General features: G+C 37.2%; 1 protein-coding gene across 3 annotated transcripts in view; it reads right to left on the bottom strand.

The window, feature by feature from the left end:
- Positions 1-23,220, bottom strand: part of ANO3 (anoctamin 3) — a 207,844-nt gene that overhangs the window by 59,743 nt on the left and 124,881 nt on the right. For all 3 annotated transcript variants that reach the window (XM_056354931.1, XM_056354932.1, XM_056354933.1), the window contains exons 4-6: positions 17,932-18,068; positions 4,917-5,069; positions 3,074-3,174 (exon numbers count right to left, since the gene is read on the bottom strand). In XM_056354931.1, the coding sequence (XP_056210906.1) occupies positions 3,074-3,174; positions 4,917-5,069; positions 17,932-18,068 (391 nt within the window). The remainder of the gene's footprint in view (positions 1-3,073; positions 3,175-4,916; positions 5,070-17,931; positions 18,069-23,220) is intronic.

Below are 23,220 nucleotides of genomic sequence, written 5' to 3'. Positions count from 1 at the left end.
TATTTTTTAACAAAACCCTTCCTTCATTCCCTGTAATTGTCATTTGCTGTTCTGCACAGCTGGAGTCCAGCTAAGCTACAGATACGACGAGATACTTGTAGGCACAGATAAAATTAAACTTTTGTCTGAATTGCAGGAATATATTTTATATATATATATAATATATATAATATATACATGGTCTATCAGTAGATTATATATATACATAATCTACTGATAGACCATGTACTTAACAAAAATATCTATAAATTGTTAAAAAAGGTGTAATTCAGTCATGATCTAACCTTGATGCTAAAATAAATCATCATATACAAAATGATTACCACAGACTGGTCTTTTGAAATGTTAGAAAAATTTCCTTTTGCAATTTAAAACCTGATATATTATAATATATATAATATATTACATATGTGCCATATACTATATATCTGCCAACATATTTAGGTATAATGGAATGCTAAACCAGTTCTGGGATGATGGGTGGTCCCTTGGGTCAGAAAAAAGATTTTTTTACTTTTCATTAACAAAGAGAGACAGTTCTTAACCTGTGAAATAATTCTATTTGTTTTGTTTAGATTCCCGGTTTGAGTAAAATGAACCTAAAAAGTTTAATTCTTCATGTATTATTCATACATGATATTGACATATAGTATCTTTTAGCAAGCATAATCAAAAGACAATTTTGCAACACCACGCAGGAGACAGCAGCTGTACCGCATTGAAGTTCTGCAGGGAAGGTTAGCTCTCTTCTTCAATGATGTTTTAAAAATGACAGTCAGAAACCCCTGATAAATCAGATAAAGGCTAAGAGAAATAATCTGTCCTTAGCATCATAGAATATCTCAAGCTGGAATGGACCCATAAGGGTCGAGTTCAACTCCCTGCTCCTTACTGGGCTACCCAAAACTACCTAAGGACCACCTAAAACTTCTCGGGAGGGAACTACTACAGTTTGTTGCCATTGTGGGAGAGTTGTAGGACTTAAGCTTCCTCTGCCCGCTGAACGGAGAAAATAGTTACCTCAGTAAAACAATATATGCCATCCAGTTAAGAAAGGGTTGATTTAAAAAGCAAGTTCAAGACTTAAAACAAACGGAAGTGCTTTTGACAGAAGATGTAATTAAATAATAAAATGTCTGGTCACAGGATGCTGTGATGGAAGTGTAGATGGCTATTTTTGTATCCATGAAAAGCCATCAGGGGCTAATATAAACAAAGATGAAGACATAAACCCTGTCTCAGAAGGTCTATAAACCACAGCCTTCTGGAAAGAGAGAAGGCATTGTAAAACACTGCACAAGCCTTCCTTGGCTTCTGTATTTGACACTTTAGACAGGCTGCTGGCAGAGCAAGACAGAACTCCTATTTTGCTACATCCACTTTGTGTTTACAGTCAAACTGTGTTCACATATTTATTTATTTTTTTAATGTATGGGAATTAAAGAAATAGCCTGTTTGAAATATTCACACACATTTTAGATTGCATTTTCATTTAAATTCTTTTGAAAATCTTCTTAAAAAGAAAAGAAATATTGATGAATTTACTCTTTCTCACTGTCCTATTATGGAGGTAGAGGCAGCGAGTGGGCTTTTTTCTTATCAAATAAACCTGTTTCCTTCTACAGCAATACTGTCTGTAAGGTGAAGCAGCAAAATTTAGCATTTTATCTACTTTTCATGTACTGAAGTGAGTGGGATAAAAGGAAGTGAAAGCAACAGCTCAGAAACAAGGAAACATGGATCAGATACCTTGCAGGGGGTAGCGGAGAAGAGAATATTTTCGCATGTCAGTGAATAATATAATAAACAAACATGACTTTGAATGCCTTCTAAATAAATAACATTGTAGAAGTCAGCCCATTTGTTTTCTGAAGAGCACCACTGATCTGTGAAGTTACTAAAATGATGAAAAATTTAAACTACTGCTAAATCCTACCTTAATTTTGTGACTGCATTATCAAACCCAAGAAAGATCTATTTTTGACCTGGAATTTGGTTGTCTATATGCATGGACACACTCCCATATTTAAAATGTTGACGAGTATTATTCAAACTAAAGAAGCTCAAATGGCAGTATAATAATACACTCAAACATACGGAAGATGACTGTTACAGAAAACATTTTTCATGGAAAGGACTTTGAAGGCTTAATGGGATGATGTGGAAACTCAGTATAGAACTGGGTATTTAAAGCAAGTTTTGAGCAAAAGATCCTTCACGATGACTGTTTCTGGCTTAGGACCAATGCAAGAGAGCCACATTGCAATAGCTGAAATCATCAGGGAGGTGAAAGAGAGAGCATTTGGCAATTCAAGTGAGAAAGGACTGCTGTAAGGGTATTTTCCTTGAGTCACACAGCTTTGGCATCTAGTTACCACTTTAACTCCTGATGAGGTTTACAGCACTCTACAGTCTCTCTCAGGAAGAACATTATTAATGAATTTGAAAAGGGACATTTTCTCCTTTAAAAACTTCTGTAGCGTTGCAGGAGCTATTAACTTACCCTTCACATAAATAACATATATTTATTGTCAAAACATATGATAGAATTTGTTGAACACATAGACAAGGAACTCAGTTCACTTCATTATCTGCCAAAGGAAAGCTAAAGGACCAAGAAATAAAGGCATCTCATTTTACTCAGAAGTGTGCCAATATGTATTATATTGGAGACACAGAAAACACCAGTTATTTCTGTCATTTCACTTGCCTTTGGGTAAGACTTCAGGAAATACCCTGAAATCAGGGAGAATATGTGAGCTCAGATGGAGAAAAACTGAAACTCTGCCAAGGACATCCAAAACAATGAGTGAACTGCGGACAGCATTTTCTAGAGACATATGCTTGACTTGACATGGAAGGTAAATTCGGAAACCAGCACCACAGGTAAACATGAGAAGAACAGCGCCTATTATTAGTTTCTCCTCTCCTCTCTCCCTATCACCTCACAAAATTAAACATAAGCATCCCTGACCACAATGCAGCAGAGATCACATTTTAGCCTTAAGCACAGTAATGAGCTTTTTATATTAAGCACTAAATTATAAGTTTCTTAAAATAGTTTCCACAATACCTGAAAGGCATCCTGATGTTCATTCTTTCTGCGTATTTGCACAACGTCTCCCATGGACAGTGAATTTTAACAAACATGATATCGCTGTTTGTAACAGCCGGCTGTAAAGAGCAGTAACAAACAAATACACATTAATAATTGAAACCTCCAAGGCATTCACCTTTCTGAAAGCATTCCTCAGGGTCAGATCCTGCTTTTAGACCTGAAGTGGCCATACAAGTAACTGCTTTTTTCTGCCAAACCCTGTAATAGGAGTAAACTAGTCAAAAGGAATCTGTAGGACAGATCTTTGCTCATAAACACAGCAGAAGTAGAGAATGGCTTTATGTGCTACTTTTTTAGACAGATAAATGAATTACTTTTAAATCCCCTCAAAATCATCTCAGATGAGGAATCTGAAGACCATTTTCTCTGTCTCCTGTTTAAGGAGGAGAGTGCTCAGCGGCTGGAGACATAGGAAGAGCTGAGAGAAGGCTGTGGGTCCCCCTCTGCCAAACAGCAACACCAGGGAATGGTTAAGTAATTGTGGTACCTGCTATGAACTTATAAATATGATCTCTGTATGAACTGAGATTTTTTTTTGTAAAATTACAAGTAATAGTCTCCACAAATGTTATTATCACTAATTTATTTGTACATAAAACAAGAGCTTCAGCATTACAGGTTCCTATATTTATCTTTACTTCTCAACACTTCAGTTCCACACCCTTCTCCCAGATTTATTTGCTGGAGTTTTTGCAGATAAATATTTTGATAGAGTTGAGACTGACTAAAGCATCTCAGAAACTTGAATAATGCAAGGTTTGGTAAGTGAAGGCAAAAGGAAATTTAGTTAAAGGGTTAATAAAATTTAAAATGTTTATGATTCTGCCTACCAGTTTGATAAAATCCTAATACAGTTCATGAATACTACTTCTAGGATTTTATTTTTCTTAAAAGATGTGGATAAAAAATACTACTGGAAGACAATTTAAAACACTTGATACCTAGAATTACGATCTTCTAAAAACTTTTTTTCTGAGGTGTCAATACTTTTGAACTGACAACAGCTGAGACTGGGATATTTATTGAAAACAGAACAAAACCGGGTATTTTTACCACTAGGGTGTAACAAATTTTAAAAGCCTTAAAACTAATCCACTGTCAGGTTAGTTATTTATGAATATTCCACATGCTACATTGTCAGCTAGAACTTGAAAGGACTTCAAAACAGTTAAAAGCTCGCTGCTTTCACAATGAGCACGTAAGGTAAGTCTGTTGAGTAGAAAAGTACAAACCAGGATGAAAGACACGTGAAGTATAGGGCTTACTTCAGGGTAGACTAAATGTATGCCTCTTTTAGACGTAATTCATGGAACAGCAAAAATCCAAGGCAGTTTTCCTGGCTCTGTTTTCGTTCATTTTTACATTAATACTGTCATTACTAGGGATGGATTAATTTGACACTGACACTTTTAACCCCTTGAAAAACAAAGGGATATTCGGTGTCACACGTTCTGCTGAAAGACGTAGAGGATATATATTAAAGCAACATCAGTTACTGGGGCTTCTTCTGTTCCGTAAGCATAAGGAGATGGAAGTTTTCCCTCTGTACTGCACTACACCTGTGTGAAGGGTACCTGTGTGTGTGTGTATAAGCACGCATCCCCAAAACACATTAAACACACACTATCAAACAATTGCTACTATTATTTTAAGAATATAAAAAAATGGGGTGTGGGGGTGTGGGGGGAACAGCCTAACTGGAAAGGCTTGGAAGATTGTCAAGATTCTTTTTATAAATTCAGTAAAATATGACAGCATTACAGAGGTGGTTTTATGCCACATAAGCTACAAGACTCACCTCTCGTTCTAACATCAACCCTTCTGCTCTCAAATTTTTCTCAAACGTGCTTCTTTTTTCTACTTGTGGACTTGATTTTTTGTAGACCAAGATGTAATCGATGCGCTTTTTGCCATCTTTGAAGAAGAGTCCTGATGATGCCATGGCATCAGCCTGGAGAATATTAAAAAAATAAATAAATACACTAAATATGGCATCCATAAAGATGAAGAGCCCCATCACAAATGGCATGGAAATATCCACCTCTCTGCAGGATGAAGATGTAAAGAAGTCACAAGAACAGGAAGTTCATATGCATCAGCTGCTGGGGGTTTCACATTGATCATAACAAAACAAAATAGCCCTACAAAACCCATATTCCAGCTATTTCTTTCAGCTGTGCAAAAATCTTAAAATTATTGTGTGATATACATCGATAGGAACTACTGTAAATCCTTACTTTCTAACAAGAATTTAAAAAAAAATTAAAGGCAAGAAATTAAACTACGTTTCCCAGCTTTGTACCTGTGTAAATTTTATAGAACATACATACCTGTATTTTCTCCAAGAGAGAAATAAATCGAAAAAATTAAAAAAGTAACCCTATTAGAATGTTTTCCTGGATATTCTAGCTGAAGCGCCTTCGCAATGCCATGTTAGCAATGTTTAAATCTTGCCTAGTTCTTTCCCACCGTGATTGCAAACACAAGGGATTCTCTGACCTTGATACAGAAAACTGCTTTACATGCTGCTGCTGCTGCAAGCTATTTTTGCATTCTGCATTTTGCATGATTCAGAACAGACAGTGACTGTATCAACTGGTGTCAGTCTATAAAGACTTGGAAATCTGAAAAGGTAAACTGAGAAACGATCATCATCTTCTGGAGAATGTAGCACTCACTTTAACACCAACTGTCCAGAACAAATATGTTCATTTGAAGGAAAATACATTACACCCATGTATATGGGGCCAGAAGCCTATGAATGTTGCATCTTCTGGCCTTAGAAATTCATCCTATTTGGATTATTTGCTATGAAATTTATAATACTCAGAGTTATATCCAATAGTTACACTCTCTATTGGTAAACAGAATCAAGTGCTAGTGCATGATATCAGCAGCATGAATACTGGGTAGCAGCTGACTTGCTTCTGCGTGAAAGGTTTTCCTTACTCCCACATACCTCACTGCCAATTTTTGACACATTTAGTGCCTCTGAGAACTCCTCAGTCTGCAAAACCTAAGGTTTTCTGACAAGATTCTTCCTCTCTCTATGCTTTTTTTAACTCCCAAAGAAAAAAATCAAGGAACAGTCATTCTCAGACCACCCAGTGTTACAAAGGAGTGCATCATCAGGCATATGAAAATGTAATTTAAGTACATTAAACCTCAATTCAGAGTCATGGAATCTTTTAGGTTTGAAAAGACCTTTGAGATCATCAAGTCCAACTGTTAACGTAACGCTGCCAAGTCAACCACTAAACCATGTCTCTATACCTAAGCACCACATCTACATGTCTTTTAAACACCTCCCAGGGAAGGTGAGGTGGTAGACTAAAGATGTGAAAATGTAAGTTTGAATATACACGTTTTTGAAGATCCAAACCTTTTTCAGGTTCAAGGCAGAAGCAATGAATCCACTCTTCAACAAAGAAGAATTCCAGCAGAGCTATTTCAAAAAAGCAGACTGGAGCTGCTTTTGTGGTCCATGAAGTGGGCAAAATCAGATGCAAAACACCTGGCCAAAATTCCCACAAAGGGGAGATCTCAATCTTCTACAATTTCTGTTCATGCAACTTCTGTACAGACATTCCACAAATTAAATCTACCTTTTTGTAATACACTTCTACCTTTCTTTGACTTCTTATTTCCAGTCTTTCTTTCCTCATTTCTAAAACATCTGGTTTTCTCAAGTCTTGAAAAAACATGTTTTCCTTCTCAGAACAACAACAATATGCAAATACTCCCTCAGATTCATCCGCACCACACAGAATTCTTTAGGGGCCACGTTCAATAAATAATGAGCTGTGCTGATAATGGAGAGAAATGTTCCATCTGTTCATCTCAGACCACTTTCTGAGCACTACCACCACAGGCTGAGCTGTGCAATCCTGAAGCCACTTAGCACAACCGTGCCGTGAACCTGACCTACACGCTATCAATTTCAGGACTGATTCACTTCAACGCTACTAGCACCGCTACTTTCACTTCAGTGCAATTCTCAGGCAATGTTGTTCACCTATATTAGCTGGAATACGTGTGCCACTAAAAGGAATTTATCTGGTGATTTAGGTGGGTTTTTTCAGTGGATTGCAAGGAGCTCCGTAATGTGTATGGGGAACAGGGAGCAGTAATTTCAGTTAAACATATGAGTCAAGGTATATTGGTCACTACCTACACCTAGCACAGCAAATCAGTCTGTTAGTACAATGGGCATTCAGGCAAAGCACATTTATTATTTCCCTGGTTTTTTGAACCAATCAATCTCTGAGTCATTCTTTCACCTTTTTCTCAATGCAGTGGAGGAGAAAAGCATCAAAAAATAATATATATACATATTGTGCAAAGCCCTTACTCTATTCTTTTTAAAACTTCCTATTTCACCTGAAAAATGGGTGAAAAATGGACTGATCAATGTTTTTCTCTCTAATTCTCTTCATCATAACTCTCTTCATTCATAATTCTCATCACCCTTTTAGTTTTCCAGATTTTCTGAAACACTACCCACTTGATAAGCTTTCCTAGATTTACACACATATGAGAAGTTAAATTTAAGTTTGATTTGAAAAAATTCTTTAGAATATTGTTTTATAATTCGGCTTGCAAACTCAGCATTTTAACTTCACCTCATTCTCCCCAAGTCTTTAAATACAAGAACTTTAAATTTCATCTATTTGTGTACTGGAGGTTGTGAAGTGCTTCCTCACTTGACAGTAAAAGTGTTCAGAATGCAGAATCATAATACACTGGTTTACATCAGAGTAAAATATTACCTGAGGTTTTGCCACTACAGATCTGTTGCAGTTCCTTGGCTTTATTATTTGTCAACATTTTTGAGTTGAGTCATAGCTTGTGATTATTACAGCAAATAACATGACACACTGCTTCAAAGTCTGAAACAGCGTAAAATCCAAAATACTGACATTATTATTCAACCAAAGTTTACACAAAACAAGTTGAGCAATTTAACCTAGGAAAAGAAGGTTTTCCTGAAGAAAAAAAAAAAAAAAGAAAAGAAAAGAGGTGAAATAGAAGTATAACAAATATTTAGCAAAGTTAGAAAATAAAGAGTTTACACTTCTACTAAAATATGGTGCTAGAAGAATTCCTTTGGATTTAATCAACATGGAGGGATTGTTCAAGAAACTATTTTTCAGATTCTAGTTAATAAGCAATGCCCTCTTTACCAAGAGGGAACAGCTGTTTTACAGGCTCTTTCTCCAATTAATTTAAATAGTACGATTTGCAGAAATTATAACTATTTCAACTTTGTTGATTTAAGTCTACTGTTCTGCTCTGTAGACTAATACTTTACCAATTTTTCACCCCACACATGGAAACAAATATTCCACAAGAGTGAGTTGGAAGCATTCCCGAAACAGAAAGCAAATATTAGATCCATGTAAGAGAAAATGACAAGGCACGCAGTTTAACATACCAGTATACTTGCATTTTTTTCCACCTTATACCAGTGAAAAGTTTAAGCTCGTGAAATAACACGCACTACCAAGGTAAATTCAGAGGTCAGCTAGACCCAACGCATCTGTTGCAACCATTAATTTCCCCTTGACTCAACTGTTGACAAGGCTCAACATGGCTAACGTAACAGCAACTGCTTAAAGGCTGACAAAAAAGGAGAGAACATGTACTAAAAAATGTGGTATTTCCCTCAACCATCCAATTTCACCTCACAGGTTTCTATGTATTTGGGAACTACCCACGGAATTCTTCTTCCAGAACTTTGTCCAGCTGCTGCCAAATCCATATAATCTTTCAGAATCCCCAACACCTTTGTTAAGGATTTCCGCAGCTCAGTTGTGGGAGGGCCACACACTCTTGTTTTGAGTTTGGGTCAAACTAGCTTTATTTGATGTTCCATGGCTATAATTCCACAAACAAATGTATGTGGTTTCTTAAGCTCTGTAGGACCTTATAATTACTTTAATACAATTAATGAAACTACTTGATTCAAATATTGCCTTAAATTTAACTGTACCCTTAAAAGATGTTATATTAATGAGAAATTACTATTTATTAAAACAATCACTATTCTTCTTTGGCCAAACATGTACAGTCCCCCTCTTATAAGGGACTTTCTTACAAAACTTCACAATTATCTACAGTCAGAAATGACCTATTAATAACAATTATTAATGCAGAGCAAACACTAATGATAAATATTTTAACATGTACATATCTAATCTACTGCAATAGTATATTATTTGTATTATATGAGTAATATAAAATATCGACTGTTTTGTAGACTGAAGTCAGACTTAATATTCAACGACACTTCACAGCATTCAAGCCAGGGCAAAAAGCTAACCTCTTGTAACAATCGCGTTGCAATAGTGACAAGGAAAGTTTTATTCGGGCAAAAATTCAAAGCACTTCAGTGTGAATTTGGCCTACAAAAAGCTGCACTATTAGATTCTACATGTTTTTATTTTAATAAATGTATTTATTTTAACTTAATAGCAACATCCAGTAAATCAAGTCTCACACGAAAGAAATTGTCTAACCTGTTTGTTTCACATAAAAGACTTTCATTACCATTATCTGACATATAAATGCTAAACGAAAAGCAGGGAACAAGACATATATTTTATGGCTTTACAGTTTCCTGAAATTTGCCAGCAATGGCAATGGAAATGAGCATGGTTTTAATCTATTTTGTACATGTAAATACAGAGGCTGACAATTCTTTATTTCAATATCTGTTAGAGTTTGCTGCTGATGCACTTTGCAAATTGCTTTAGAATATATCTAAAAAATAGTTTCAGCTACTCCCTCCACACTCAATAGTCATAAATAAAACATCATTACATCACCAGCACAGCACAAGTGCTAGTCTGGCAGCGTGCACAGAGCAGACCCAGCCGAGAGCAGGTTACTCTGACCCAATGTACGCACACAGGGGGAAACAACTTTTACGCTGGGGTGCAGCTCAGGCAGTGAACAGTCCGTGTTTCAATTTCTGACTTCAAGGACTGTCATTTACTTAATAAAAAGAATATAAGGAGTTTTCACATTTGTATGAACATACAGAGAACGTCAATTCTCTGCCACGGTTAACAACAAGAGCATTCACTTACATAAACACTGATTGAAACAGTACACAAGAATTAAGCCCCCACAGCATGATATGTTTATTTTGCTTCTGCAGTAGACAGGATGAAGTTCAACTTTCCTCTGTGTGGGTGGTAAAATTTGGATTTAGATTTGTAGAATTATGTAAAGAAAAGTAAATGTACCAACAGACTAGTGTCTGGGATCCAAAAGATAGATGGACGTGCACAGCTGAGCTTCGGTACTCTTCTTTTACATTCTGCAGCCCAGGTTTGCTAAATTTTTCGTCCCAAAATATTTTTATTTTATGGTGATGATGTTTAGAACAAAACTCATTTCCTCCCTACGACCGCTTGTGAACTCTGACAGCTAAACATGCTAGAGAAAAATCATTTTGGTAAACTCTTACCAATAATGAATCAACATCCTACAGACTCACTCAAATGTCTTGTTTTTTGTATTTTTTTTTCCCCCAGAGAAACTGTAAGAAGGGAAGGGAAGGGAAAAGGGAAGGGAAGGGAAAAGGGAAGGGAAGGGAAAAGGGAAGGGAAGGGAAAAGGGAAGGGAAGGGAAAAGGGAAGGGAAGGGAAAAGGGAAGGGAAGGGAAAAGGGAAGGGAAGGGAAAAGGGAAGGGAAGGGAAAAGGGAAGGGAAGGGAAAAGGGAAGGGAAGGGAAAAGGGAAGGGAAGGGAAAAGGGAAGGGAAGGGAAAAGGGAAGGGAAGGGAAAAGGGAAGGGAAGGGAAAAGGGAAGGGAAGGGAAAAGGGAAGGGAAGGGAAAAGGGAAGGGAAGGGAAAAGGGAAGGGAAGGGAAAAGGGAAGGGAAGGGAAAAGGGAAGGGAAGGGAAAAGGGAAGGGAAGGGAAAAGGGAAGGGAAGGGAAAAGGGAAGGGAAGGGAAAAGGGAAGGGAAGGGAAAAGGGAAGGGAAGGGAAAAGGGAAGGGAAGGGAAAAGGGAAGGGAAGGGAAAAGGGAAGGGAAGGGAAAAGGGAAGGGAAGGGAAAAGGGAAGGGAAGGGAAAAGGGAAGGGAAGGGAAAAGGGAAGGGAAGGGAAAAGGGAAGGGAAGGGAAAAGGGAAGGGAAGGGAAAAGGGAAGGGAAGGGAAAAGGGAAGGGAAGGGAAAAGGGAAGGGAAGGGAAAAGGGAAGGGAAGGGAAGGGAAGGGAAGGGAAGGGAAGGGAAGGGAAGGGAAGGGAAGGGAAGGGAAGGGAAGGGAAGGGAAGGGAAGGGAAGGGAAGGGAAGGGAAGGGAAGGGAAGGGAAGGGAAGGGAAGGGAAGGGAAGGGAAGGACCCACCAGTAGGAAAAGTGATGCTACTACTGGAAATGGAAGCACTGAATTCAAGCACCAAGCCCCAGCATCACCACTCCATAACAGCACCACCTCACCAATAGCATTTTTCAGAATCAGAGATGTAGGGAAAGATTGTAGAACCAGAAAACATTGGAGGAAGAAAGACAGACAAGTAAACAGACTGAAACATGTTTGCTTCCTCATGGAAACAACAACATGTTCACTGACCTACAGCTGACACATAAAACTTTTGTAAACACCACCATAAAGCTCATTGGCATGGAGCCTTACAGCCCAGACAGGACCACGTGGAACGTTCTCACTCTCTTCCTCTCTCTCAAATCACTTTGTCCATTTGCAAGGAAAAACAGCTTGGAATGGAGGGGTAAGAGGGGGAGAATGAAGCTCAAGGTGGAAAACACACAGGTGGGGCAAGGAAAAGTCGTCTGTCTCCTCATGTCTTGGTTTTTAAGAGATGTTTTATAGATAGCAATGGATGAGTTCAGGGCTAGTAAATCACGTATAAGACGGAAGTAGCCATGGAAACAATGTCAGGAACTAGTGCAGGAATTCTGACAGAGGTCAAGTCTGATGCGTGAAATTCTTCAGCACTGTAACTACCTAAAGCTGCAAAATCCACATGAATAGCTTTCCTGTTCTAACTCTTGAGCGGAATGGTTATTTCTCATAAAAGAAAACTTTCCTCCAATATAATGTATTGTTCTTAGAACTTCGTAAGATGCTATTAAGTGGAATGATTACTGGCTGATTCATGAAAACCACGCCATTTATGTCGATTACTAATTCTCTCTACCAACATTACCATGAACTTTTCATTACCATCTTCAGCAATAGTCACACTGAAGGATGCTACCATTTCGGTGGTTAGTGTCTCCAGCCAGAGTTTATGACTCAACACTTACCTTTTAGTATTTTCTGGAAATAAATGCATTTCTGATGCTAACTACAACGGGCTGATTTCCATGAACAAATGTAAGATTCCTAATTCATGCTTGCTTTGGTGATTTATAAAATCAAACCTGGGACCCCAAGGAGGTTACAGGCCTCTTAAGTTACACAGAATTAGCTGTGAAAATATTTCAAAAGATTTTAAAATAGTACTGGAATAATTTTTTACATTTTAAAGTCATACTCTAAGAATACTCTGTGGTGTAGTTTATGAGAAATTTTCTAAGCACACGACTAAATCAGCAATAATCTTTAGGTGTTTGAAGGGTTTTGGAATGGATAAACCAGAAATAGATCTATTATGTACATCCTTTCAATTACTTAATTCCAAAAATATAGATTGATTGATTTTAAGTGTGTAGTGTTTTGTGCTTTTTTTCTTTTGCAAATAATTATGAGCATAATAACGTAGGAAAGAAATTTTGGGACATATTTGCATATGCAAAGACATCCAAACTATCTTCGGCATCAGAGACAACACAGCCTGGTTAACACGACAGGCTGCTGCAATTACCCATGGTAATGTATGTCTGTGCATACCATGCTGTACTGTGCAGAGCCTAGCTGCTTTCTGAAGAGAAAGGAAGACTTCCAGAAATATCTAACCTTACCAATAAAACTGCAGTTTGACTTTTTAAGAGTAAACTAAAGAGTCAGTAATTATTTTAGCTTCGTCACAGACGGCTTTTTTTTTTCTCCCATTTTCATTCTGTTCAGTCGTACAGAGTAAGCATGAAAAATACATTTGTACATAATATGAACAATGCATTTTGCTTCAGGAAAGGAGTAGGCTTAGGTGGTCTTACACAATATTTTAAAAAGAAGTCTATTCAGCGTTACTGTGCGAGGAAGCAGAAATGGAAGATATTTGGAGACAGGAGGAGGCTTCCCATTTTTAATGCTTCTATTTGCTCTTTTAGGTCTCACAGGGAGGCCTTAATAAGAAGCGTACCGACATGACCACTGAAAATTTTTCCTTACATGCTTATTTTTTAAAACTTTCATCTTTACAATAAAATTACTTACTACTTTCCCTGCATTTCCTGAAATATTTTCTGAGGGTTTTCAAACTTAATTTCTGTTGCATTTTACCATGCCTTTCTACTCCAGTATACTGATTTTATCTGTTATCATTTCTTTAATTTTTTTTTTACTTTTGTGTTATTAGACTGCATTTGTGGACTACTGATCTATCAGGCTCCCTTTGCTCTTCTTTCCAGCACGTTGTTGTCTGCTGGCAACATCTTGTTCTTATTTATACACTAAAACATTTTTATTGCCACACTTTCTCCTTCAGCACACATGCCTGACGAATACTGAATACAGAGGCAGGATTATAAGTGAAATAATGTATGTGAACCTAGTGATAAATTTACAAGATTAGAACATACAGCAAGAATATGTGCAACTCTGAAAGTCATGGACTTCAAACAGGATAAAATGAAAACAGAAAATACCTCCTGCAAAAGTGTGGAAAATAACATATTAAGATTGAAGAACATTTTTATTCTGCAGATATTACATTTAATTCATTCCATTTTTCAAAACCACCATGAAATTCTGTAAGCAAAATACTTATTTTGCAGGAGAGAGAGGAATAGATATATTTGAAATTGCAAAGAATCCAAAAATATGCCTAAACAATGTATTTCGGGTTTCCACAGGCAGACTTATCCTTTAATAATCAATGCAATAATCTAAACTTACTGAGTTTTACTCAAAGTATAATGAATTTTCAGCAATATGTCCAGCTCATTAGATAAAATTCTCCATATGTTTTGGTCAATTGCTTATTTAAGTTCTTACTTAAAACTCCTTAGAAGTTTATGCCTCTCTTCCAGGGACTGAAAGAGAAATCATTGCAGACCCCATCCAAACAAAGGGAGTCTGGACATGCAGTATCACAGCGGATTTTGGTGGATACCAGGAAAAAGGCAGCAAACAAGGCTACTGTACAGGCAGCGTTTCTTTATTATTCCTGAAACCATAGCGATAATCTCTGAACTCTGTTCTAAAAATCCTTTCTTTACCTTGCCAAATAGCAAAATACACTACCTAGATAAAAAAATTCTTCTAATTAAAAAAAAAATCATCAGAACAAAGAGAGTAACAGGAATGTAGTGAATCAAAGTAAATGGAAATGTAATTTCTCAAATACTCCTATCTTGCCACAGTACACGTGATAGCAATCGGTACAGAAAAGAATTCACGGCTACTGACTTCACTGCTGCTTCAGACAAACGTTGCCTTCCATTCAAGCGATAAAGTCTATTTAAGCCTGCCTTCCTAAGAATAGTGAGACTAGAACATTTGAAATACCAACTTTCCAGGCAGGGGACTTCTCATTTCCTACATTTCCCTTGCAATAGCAGATACTACTCATTCCAGACTTTGCTCAGGAGCCACTTGTTGGCATCATTCCTCTGCTTGATGTCCCTTGGCAGAATCACATACATGAAGCCATACTTTCTACACAATCTCAACAGCAGTTGGTGCTGAAAAGACAGCAGAGATGGATAATGAAGACAGCTTTTTCATGGGCCTGAACGACTCACAATTTTTCAGTATGAAATCTGTGAATTCTGAAATGATACCAGCCTACACTAAAAAGATTGTGAGTTATAAATTATAATCAAGGAAACAAGAAAAGTAGATGACTATCAAGATGAATGTTGGCATCCAGATGCAGTGTTTCTGATTTTCATTCTCTGGCCAGACTGAGAGAACTCTTTTATCATGATACATCGGTTTCTTTTCCAAATATATGAGAGTACTTACCAGCTGTAAAGTTGTAAAGCAGTCTTCTATGCTTTCAACTGTCTCAAAAAGAATGAGAAGCCTCCTTTTGCTAGCTTTATATCCGTTTGGGGAAGAAGTTTCCATTAGACATCTTCCACCATCACCAAGATTTGTATGATAACCCAAAGGCAAAATACTGAACTTCTTTGCTAACAGAAGACTAATCTAAATCCCCTCTGCCTTTTTCCTGTGGAGGTGGGTGAACAGGAAACAGGAGAATCCGGCTTGGTTGCCTCGTGTGCTGGTTTTAGCTGGGATAGAGTTTTCTTCATAGTGGCTGCTGTGTGGCCCATGTTTTGGATTTGTGCTGGAAACTGTTGATGATTCAGGGATGTTTTAGTTACTGCTGAGCAGCTGTCACAGCGCCGAGGGCTTTCCTGCTCCTCAGCCGCCAGCCAGCAGGCTGGGGGGCACCAGGGGCTGGCAGGGGACACAGCCGGGACAGCCGAGCCCCACGGACCAAAGGGACATCCCATCCCATGCGGCGTCATGCTTGGCATGGAAAGCTGGGGGAGAAGAAGGACGGGGGGGACGTTGGGAGTGACGGCGTTTGTCCTCCCAAGTCACCGCTACGCGTGGCGGAGCCCTGCTGTCCTGGGGGTGGCTGGGCACCTGCCTGCCCCTGGGGAGGGGGGAAGGGGAGAAGGGCTTCCTCGCTTTGCTTCGCTTCCGTGTGCGGCTTTTGCTTTACCCATTAAACTGTCTTTACCTCAACCCACGGGTTTTCTCACTTTTACCCTTCCAGTTCTCTCCCCCATCCCGCTGTGGGGGAGCGAGTGGCTGCGTGGGGCTGAGCTGCCGGCTGGGGTTAAACCATGACACTTCATTTGCAAAAACATTATAAAAGCAGAAGGATGTTTCTAAAGTAATTGCTGTGATAAAAACAGTTGTCAAGGCTAAAAGCCAGATGTGCTTTCAGAAGCCTGTTTGTAAACCCTGAAGCACTTTGTTTGGTAGGTCAGGACATACGCAGATCGAGACATAAAAAGTACATTTTTGTTTAAACTTAACATAAATACGAGGCTTCTCTTTAAGCTTTGAAAGAAACATAGCTTACTGGCTACCTATAAACTTTATATCGGTCCTGAATGCAGAGCTGGGAGAAAACACAGCTAGTGGTCATTTTATATTTAACATGAAAATACAAAAAAATATTTTGCTTTAGCACAATGTAATGCCTGTTACTAGATAGAAATTATCTGTGACTAGATTTTTTGGTAGCAGCCTTATTACAAATATTTAGTGCTCTATAACCTAGTCTAAATCCTGCAGATTTTCCATTATTTTTTCTGTCTTTTAGGCCACATAAAAAGCTTTGTCTACCTAATCAACAAAATCAAACAAGAACATCTGTTATTATTTCTGCCTTAATTCATCTAGCTTTGCCAAAACAGCCAAAAATCTGTGAAGGCAAAAAGTTCTCATCGCAATGCTTTAGATTAAAATAGAACCCTTCTCTGTCAGTACCAAGGTTTCATTTTCATGTTACAGGTTTCAGATCCGTAAATACAATTATCTGTAAACCTACCTAAAAGTTATTAGACAGGTCTTATTATAGAAGGTTTTTTCTAAAAGCATCCCATGAAATGAAGTCTCAGAGATCACACCAACCTGCTACCCGTCTCCCAAAATCCTGTAGCAATGACGATCACTGTAACTGAGAGAACGAGCTTTCTTGCTCTAAATCTGAATTTAAAATCACAAAGCGCCAAAGGCATAATGGATGAGAGAACCGTATAATGGCCTAATGAAGAGTATACTGTATGTAAAGCACAGAACCTTAAAGCAATTTAAGAACTTCTAGACTTTTGGCACAGGCTTATTCATGCCTTTATATGTCAAAAGTCAGAGAATCACTGGTAACAAAATTGTGCTGCAGAATATGCTACTTCCAGCACCAGAAGAAGAAAATTATTCAGAATTTCTTGAGGTTAAGTCGTTTGTCATACATTTGCAAGCAATTATACTTAATGGAAAGGAGAATTAAGGGTCTCCCAGTTCAGAGCAAGAACAAAAAAAAAATAAATACATGTTTTGAACTGATAATCCATTACAGTTCTTTGGCATTATAGTGGATGAACTGCTGTAGAAGATGCATTGTAATGAATACTGTGATTTGGTAATTACTAAGCAAGATAACATGTCAGTTTTATCTGGTGAGATGGCTTCTCCAGTGCTTTAGTTGAGGTTCTTGAAGATATTCCTGCTCTTCCCTACACGTAAGAGAATTTTGTCTTTCATTCAATGTGTCTAGCTATCATTTGGATTTTGCTTAGAAGGAGAATACTACCCTTCAGATCACTCTCGACTGACCATTTGCTACATGAACTTAGTTCTTCTAAACTGTCATAATTTCTAGAGGCCTCCCAGCTGACATGAACTTCATGCTGGGAATCCTATGTCCTAAATTCTGTGCAATATACATTTTTTGAGGAAGGCTCCTGCCTCTTAGATGAGATGATATGAATCACTGCAATCTGTGATTCTATATGATTTTGGGCACATTTGGTACAGAGAATTCCATTCACTGATTCTGTAGTTCAAACTATAATATGGGAGCCACCTAACATTCTTACCATGAGATGTCTGTTTACTTAAGCTGCAATTCACCTAACACCTTAAAAATTGTGTTTTAAAAATATTTGAGTACATTCTGACAACTGATACAATTCAATGAAGTTTTGTGTCCATTACCTTTAAAGATGATTTTGTCCGAGGTTCTGTTTTCTGTCTGGTAAGCTTGTTTTGAATAAGCAATGATTGATCTGTACGAGCATCATAATTTCCATGTTCTGAATCATCTGTGTATGTGTCTTTGTCCTTTCCTGTGTCTGAAGGAAAAACAGAAGAAAACAGCGGCCGGTTATAGTGGAGAGAAACTAACAGTTATGTTACAACCACAGCTGAACATTCCTTTTAAGTATCCATGTTTCAATAACTTATATTCTATCCTTTCCTGCAAAAGTTCTTTTTTACTTTAAATGTTACTGCGTTTGTCTTAAACTGGAAGTGACTTCTATTTTTAGTAGAAGGCCTATAGAAACTGTTTTTTTCTTACCATTCAAATCAAAGAAGCCCACAACATTTTTACAGTAGTTTTAAAAAAATCCACAAAGCGATATAAAGCTAATATTCAAATGCTTTTCTGCCTGACTCACAGTTGTTGAGACTCAAAATGTGTTATCAAATAGGCAAGTGCATCCTGGAGACCAGAGGAACATCTCATGTTTTAAATTTAAACAAGCAATCAAAATGCATGATTCCCCTACACACATGCTGCTCATCCTTATAGATAGGATTTGAAAATTTGCATATTAAAGCATTGCAGTGACCACTTTGGAACACATTGTAAGAGATGTACCTGATGGTGGTAGAAGACTGCTGACACCATGAAGAAAGAGTTTTCCTTATCATTGGATTTAATTGCCCGACAAAAGTTTTTAGAACTTAGCTGAGTATCCTAAGAAAGCTACAGGTGACTGAGGACCTTCCTTAAAGCTTACCAAGACCCACTCCCACAGTTTAAATTTCCTCCCGCCTCATCACTGCAGGCAAGTTAGGAGGACTCAAGTCTCTGAGTCATTCCACATCCGCTATCAGAAGGGAGAATTTTTTTTCAGACATTTAAATTCCCTGCATGTTCTCCAGAAAAAAATCATGCCAATACTTCCCATCTATACCCAGGAGGAGTAAAATGAGGGGTCGTGACTGAACAACATTGGACCATGTAAGTTTTAATGACTGTTGGAAAATGGTTAGTCTTCAAAAAATATTTTAAAGATGACAAAGATGGAATAATTATTCCCACACAATTATATCTTGGATAAATTGGAAATAGAAACATATCCAGACAAAAGTCACCCACAAATCCTGAGCCAAGTTCTCATCTCAGTTTTCACATCAACATGGGAAAAGTCAGGGGGACTGGGAACAGCATTTAGTCCAGTAATTCTAAACCCTAAATAGAAGCCAAGAAACAACTCATGGTTGCTGTGGGAACCACAATCTTGAATTTCCTGAATTTTATATTCATAAAACTCATCTGCAAAAACAAAGTTTTTTCATTAAGCTGTTCAGTTAAATTCTCCACAGTAAATACAACAGAAAAAAACCCAAAACCAACCACAATTATCTCATGTAGCCTAAACATTTCTGAGATGGAATATTAAATGGAACATTTATCAAGGGCTGGTTTGTTTCTGCAATTTAGCTACTTACATAATGATTACACAAAATGAGCCCTCCGTAATTTCTGATATTGGTATTAACCTCAGTAAACCTGCAACGGGATTCCTCAAAGTTGCAAAATAAAACAAAATAGCCTGTTTTAGTTGTCAGAGCACCAAACTCAGAAATTTTATTTTAAACAACGCTTTAACCTAAACACAGGTTACTCTCTGGTCAACCAAAATGAATGTACTAAAAAGACTGTGAAAAAGCTTTTTTAAGTAGCAGGTATAAAAAGCAGGAAACAAGATACTTAAAACAACTTTGCACATTTGACTCATGCCCAGGCATGCTGAGCTTTTGGCATTACCAAAGATCGAGAGTCTGTAATACAAATCCAGTAAAACAAAGAGACAGGCTTATGAAACCCAAACTCTTGCATCTAGATAGGTCATTTAAACTGAAAGACTTTATTTACATTAAAAAGTCTATTTTAAAGCAAGACATTTTAGAGGATTAGAGATTATGAGTCCACCTAATACTCGAAAAAACCCTTTGCAAAACTACATAATGTTTTATTTAAACAGTTTATACTTATGTCATAAGTTTTTCCTTAGGGCTCAACACACTTTATCTGCTAAACATTTTTATGTTTTCAAGATCACGTTTTAAATTGTAGCATGTATTTTCTGTAAAAAATTATACGTTTTCTTTCATTTAGAGATACCTGCTATCTTGTCTGCAATGTAGTCAGAAAGGGTTTAGCAACAAAAACCCCCATAAAAATAAAGAGATGTAGAATTTAAAAGGCACGTTTCCTATACAAAATTTAACAATACTTGCTACTGTATCTTTTAGGAGTTGACGATTTATTTTGTGCACGTAAAACACTGTCAAACAAAGTAACGGTATCAATGCAGTAAAAAGAGAAATGAAGGTTTAAACATAGCATTTAAACGTTGAACTTGATGAAGCATTTGTTTTACCTGTCTGAAAAATCATCAGACTGAGATACACAGCATAAATCAGACATTTTTTAAAAGTTTTATTTAAAACAAAACTGTTTTAAAAAACATTCATGTAGGTTTTAGACATTACTGTCAACAAAGAACCTGATGTATGCTTTGTAGATACTCTAAATAGACTAGTAGTCCCATTTACCTCTTCTGCAGCATATATTAAAGCAAAATCTTTAGTATAAATAATTATACTCAAAGAAAAAGTTGAACTGATTGCATGATAGTGCTATACCAGAACAGGTTAGAAAGAACAACTGCAACATGTGTGTTTTGGGAGGCTCATTTTGTTTCTTAAGTAGAACTTTTTGTAAAGTTTTTTTGAATAGTTTTAAAATTTCTAAAGGAGAGAGAATGAAATACGTCGTGTTTAGAAAAAGACCTTTAGAGAAGGTGACAGAAATGAAATTGCCACCAACAGCATTGACTATGTTTTTGTATTTTTCTATGACCAGGTGCTTTTTCTGTAACAAGGTATTCACCACTTTTATTAAAGGAGAAAGTCTCTCTTCTGTGATCTTCCCACCCAACAGGTCCAAATGATATTTTCTTAAAGATAAATTTAAACAACCTAAATCAACTTGAGCTTGATTGTTCTTAGTGTCACCAATGCGTGCTACAATATGCAGTGATTAACCTCCTTAAGTCTTCCTTCAATAACCACAGTCTCCAAACTTCCATGACATTTTTGCATAACGTTCATTTATAAAGTAGCACTATTTTCTGCCATCCTTCCCTCCACAATCTCTGTTATGTCATTTTGCATTATAACTGCCATTTGGGATTGCCACAAGGGAAACCAAGATAGCATCCCTGAATGTCATGGCTGGGGTTGTACTGCCCAAGGACTTTTTTAATGTAACATACCCCAAAAGCAATGGTGCGGACTAACAGTCTTTCTCTTTGACTCGCATTATAAGTATCCATCTGATGTATTTGAGTTATTCTATTACATTAAAACTTATGTGGCAGTTGAAAACTTTTTGAACTGTTGTCACATGAGAATTCTTATTTTAAAAAAATCACTGAAGTTACGTGTACAAATTGTAAGCCCCAAGTACCCTGTTACAGAAAGGAAAATTAGTATGCTATTATGACTTCAACTCAGAAAGGGAAGGTTTCTGTATTAAACTGTTTAGCTTTCCTGAATACTGCAAAAATAAATAAAAAAAGGGCTGAATTTTAAATCAAGATGAGGATACTAAATCAGAGAAAAGGGTGACAGCTTCTTATTCTAGAGACAGAGGCCAAATCATTTCAATGAAGTCCATGGAAATATCACTATTCAATTCAGCAAGTCAAAGACTTCTCTTTAATTAGGTACAAACTTAAAGCAGATGCACCCATATAATTGTTACCATACCTGAACATATAACCAAGTGATGTGTACTGTCACCTTGGATCCACACTCAAGTATAAAATGATTTATAACAGACTCAATCATTAACCAAGCAGATAACAGCAGTAGTTGCTTTGTTTTGCTATCTTGTAATACAAAGGTATGATGAGTAAATTCAGTCTTCATACAGCACAAAACCCTATCTACGCTTCCTGACAGATACTTCTGCTATGCTTGAAGCATGACAGTAAGATTTGCCTTAAATGCACTTACAAGATAAAATGCTGGAAAGACTTTAATTTCTGGGAGTCTTTCACCTAGCAATGCAGAAGCATTTAGTTTAGAAATTGATTCCTAGGTCCACACATTGCACCTTGATTTTTGGGTCATCTTAATTGCTTGGCTAACTTTCTTGCCATCATACTTTTCTAAAGGGCCAACAGTGCATTTTAATTTTATGACAGAGGATGAAAAGTACATGTCCTGTATTCTCTGTAACATGTAATACATCAATATATATTAGAGAACTGTAATGAAAGTTAGCAAATGTTTTTCAGTTGAAATGTGGCATAGTTACAGATAATTAATAAAAAAAAAATATTCCTAAATAGCTTCTGTTTCACAAACTTTGATATGATGACTCGACTCAATCCTTTGAGCCTTTACACATTTAGGGATTGCAAAGCTTTAGTAAGAATGAGATTATTGGTGAAGAAATTAATCTCCTTTTGTCCTAATTTTTGTCCTAGAAACAACAAATAACCTGGAGAAGGACATCACTAGACACCTGGATAAATGACACTGTGATGGATTTAGGTCATCTTATTTTATTCTGCTGTGTACCTGGAATACTGTATTATATACATAACATAGCAGGTTTTCCAGCTACCTGTGTATGTGCCTTTATATATCAAAATCTACCATAACAGGCAAGCACAGGCTTTTCTTAATGTACAATTTCTCGTGAGCTTTCAGTGGTAACTATTACACAGAATATTTCTCATTTTCTAAAAAGGGAGCCAGGCAGGTATTACTGCTGTTTGGAGGAGTTAAGATGGTGTACGCAATCAGTACAGACAGATTAAATCCCTAAAGCACTTCAATATTTTGAACCTCAATATTCAGTCTGAAGACTAATCCTTATTATGTTTCAGTGAGCACTATGTTCATAACGGATCACACAGCTTCTTCCTCCATGCTGCCAGCTCTCCGGGAATGAACCAGCTCTACCATGGAAGCAGGACAGCTCCCACACACACCAGCTATAGGACAAACTGTCCTGCTGCAGCTTTTCAGCCATCTCACAACACAGTCAGGATAGATGTGATGGCCCTTACCTATGCAGGCATTGCCTCAGGACCACAAGCTTCTGAAAAAAATATGCTAAAAGTCACAACGGAAACATCCTGTTTCTGTTGAAGGAGAAACAGAACCTGTTTTTCTTGAGTCGTACCCTCCATG

Source organism: Falco biarmicus, chromosome 10 (assembly GCF_023638135.1).
Source record: "Falco biarmicus isolate bFalBia1 chromosome 10, bFalBia1.pri, whole genome shotgun sequence".
Lineage (NCBI taxonomy): Eukaryota > Metazoa > Chordata > Aves > Falconiformes > Falconidae > Falco > Falco biarmicus.
This window is presented reverse-complemented; position numbering and strand designations above follow the sequence as displayed.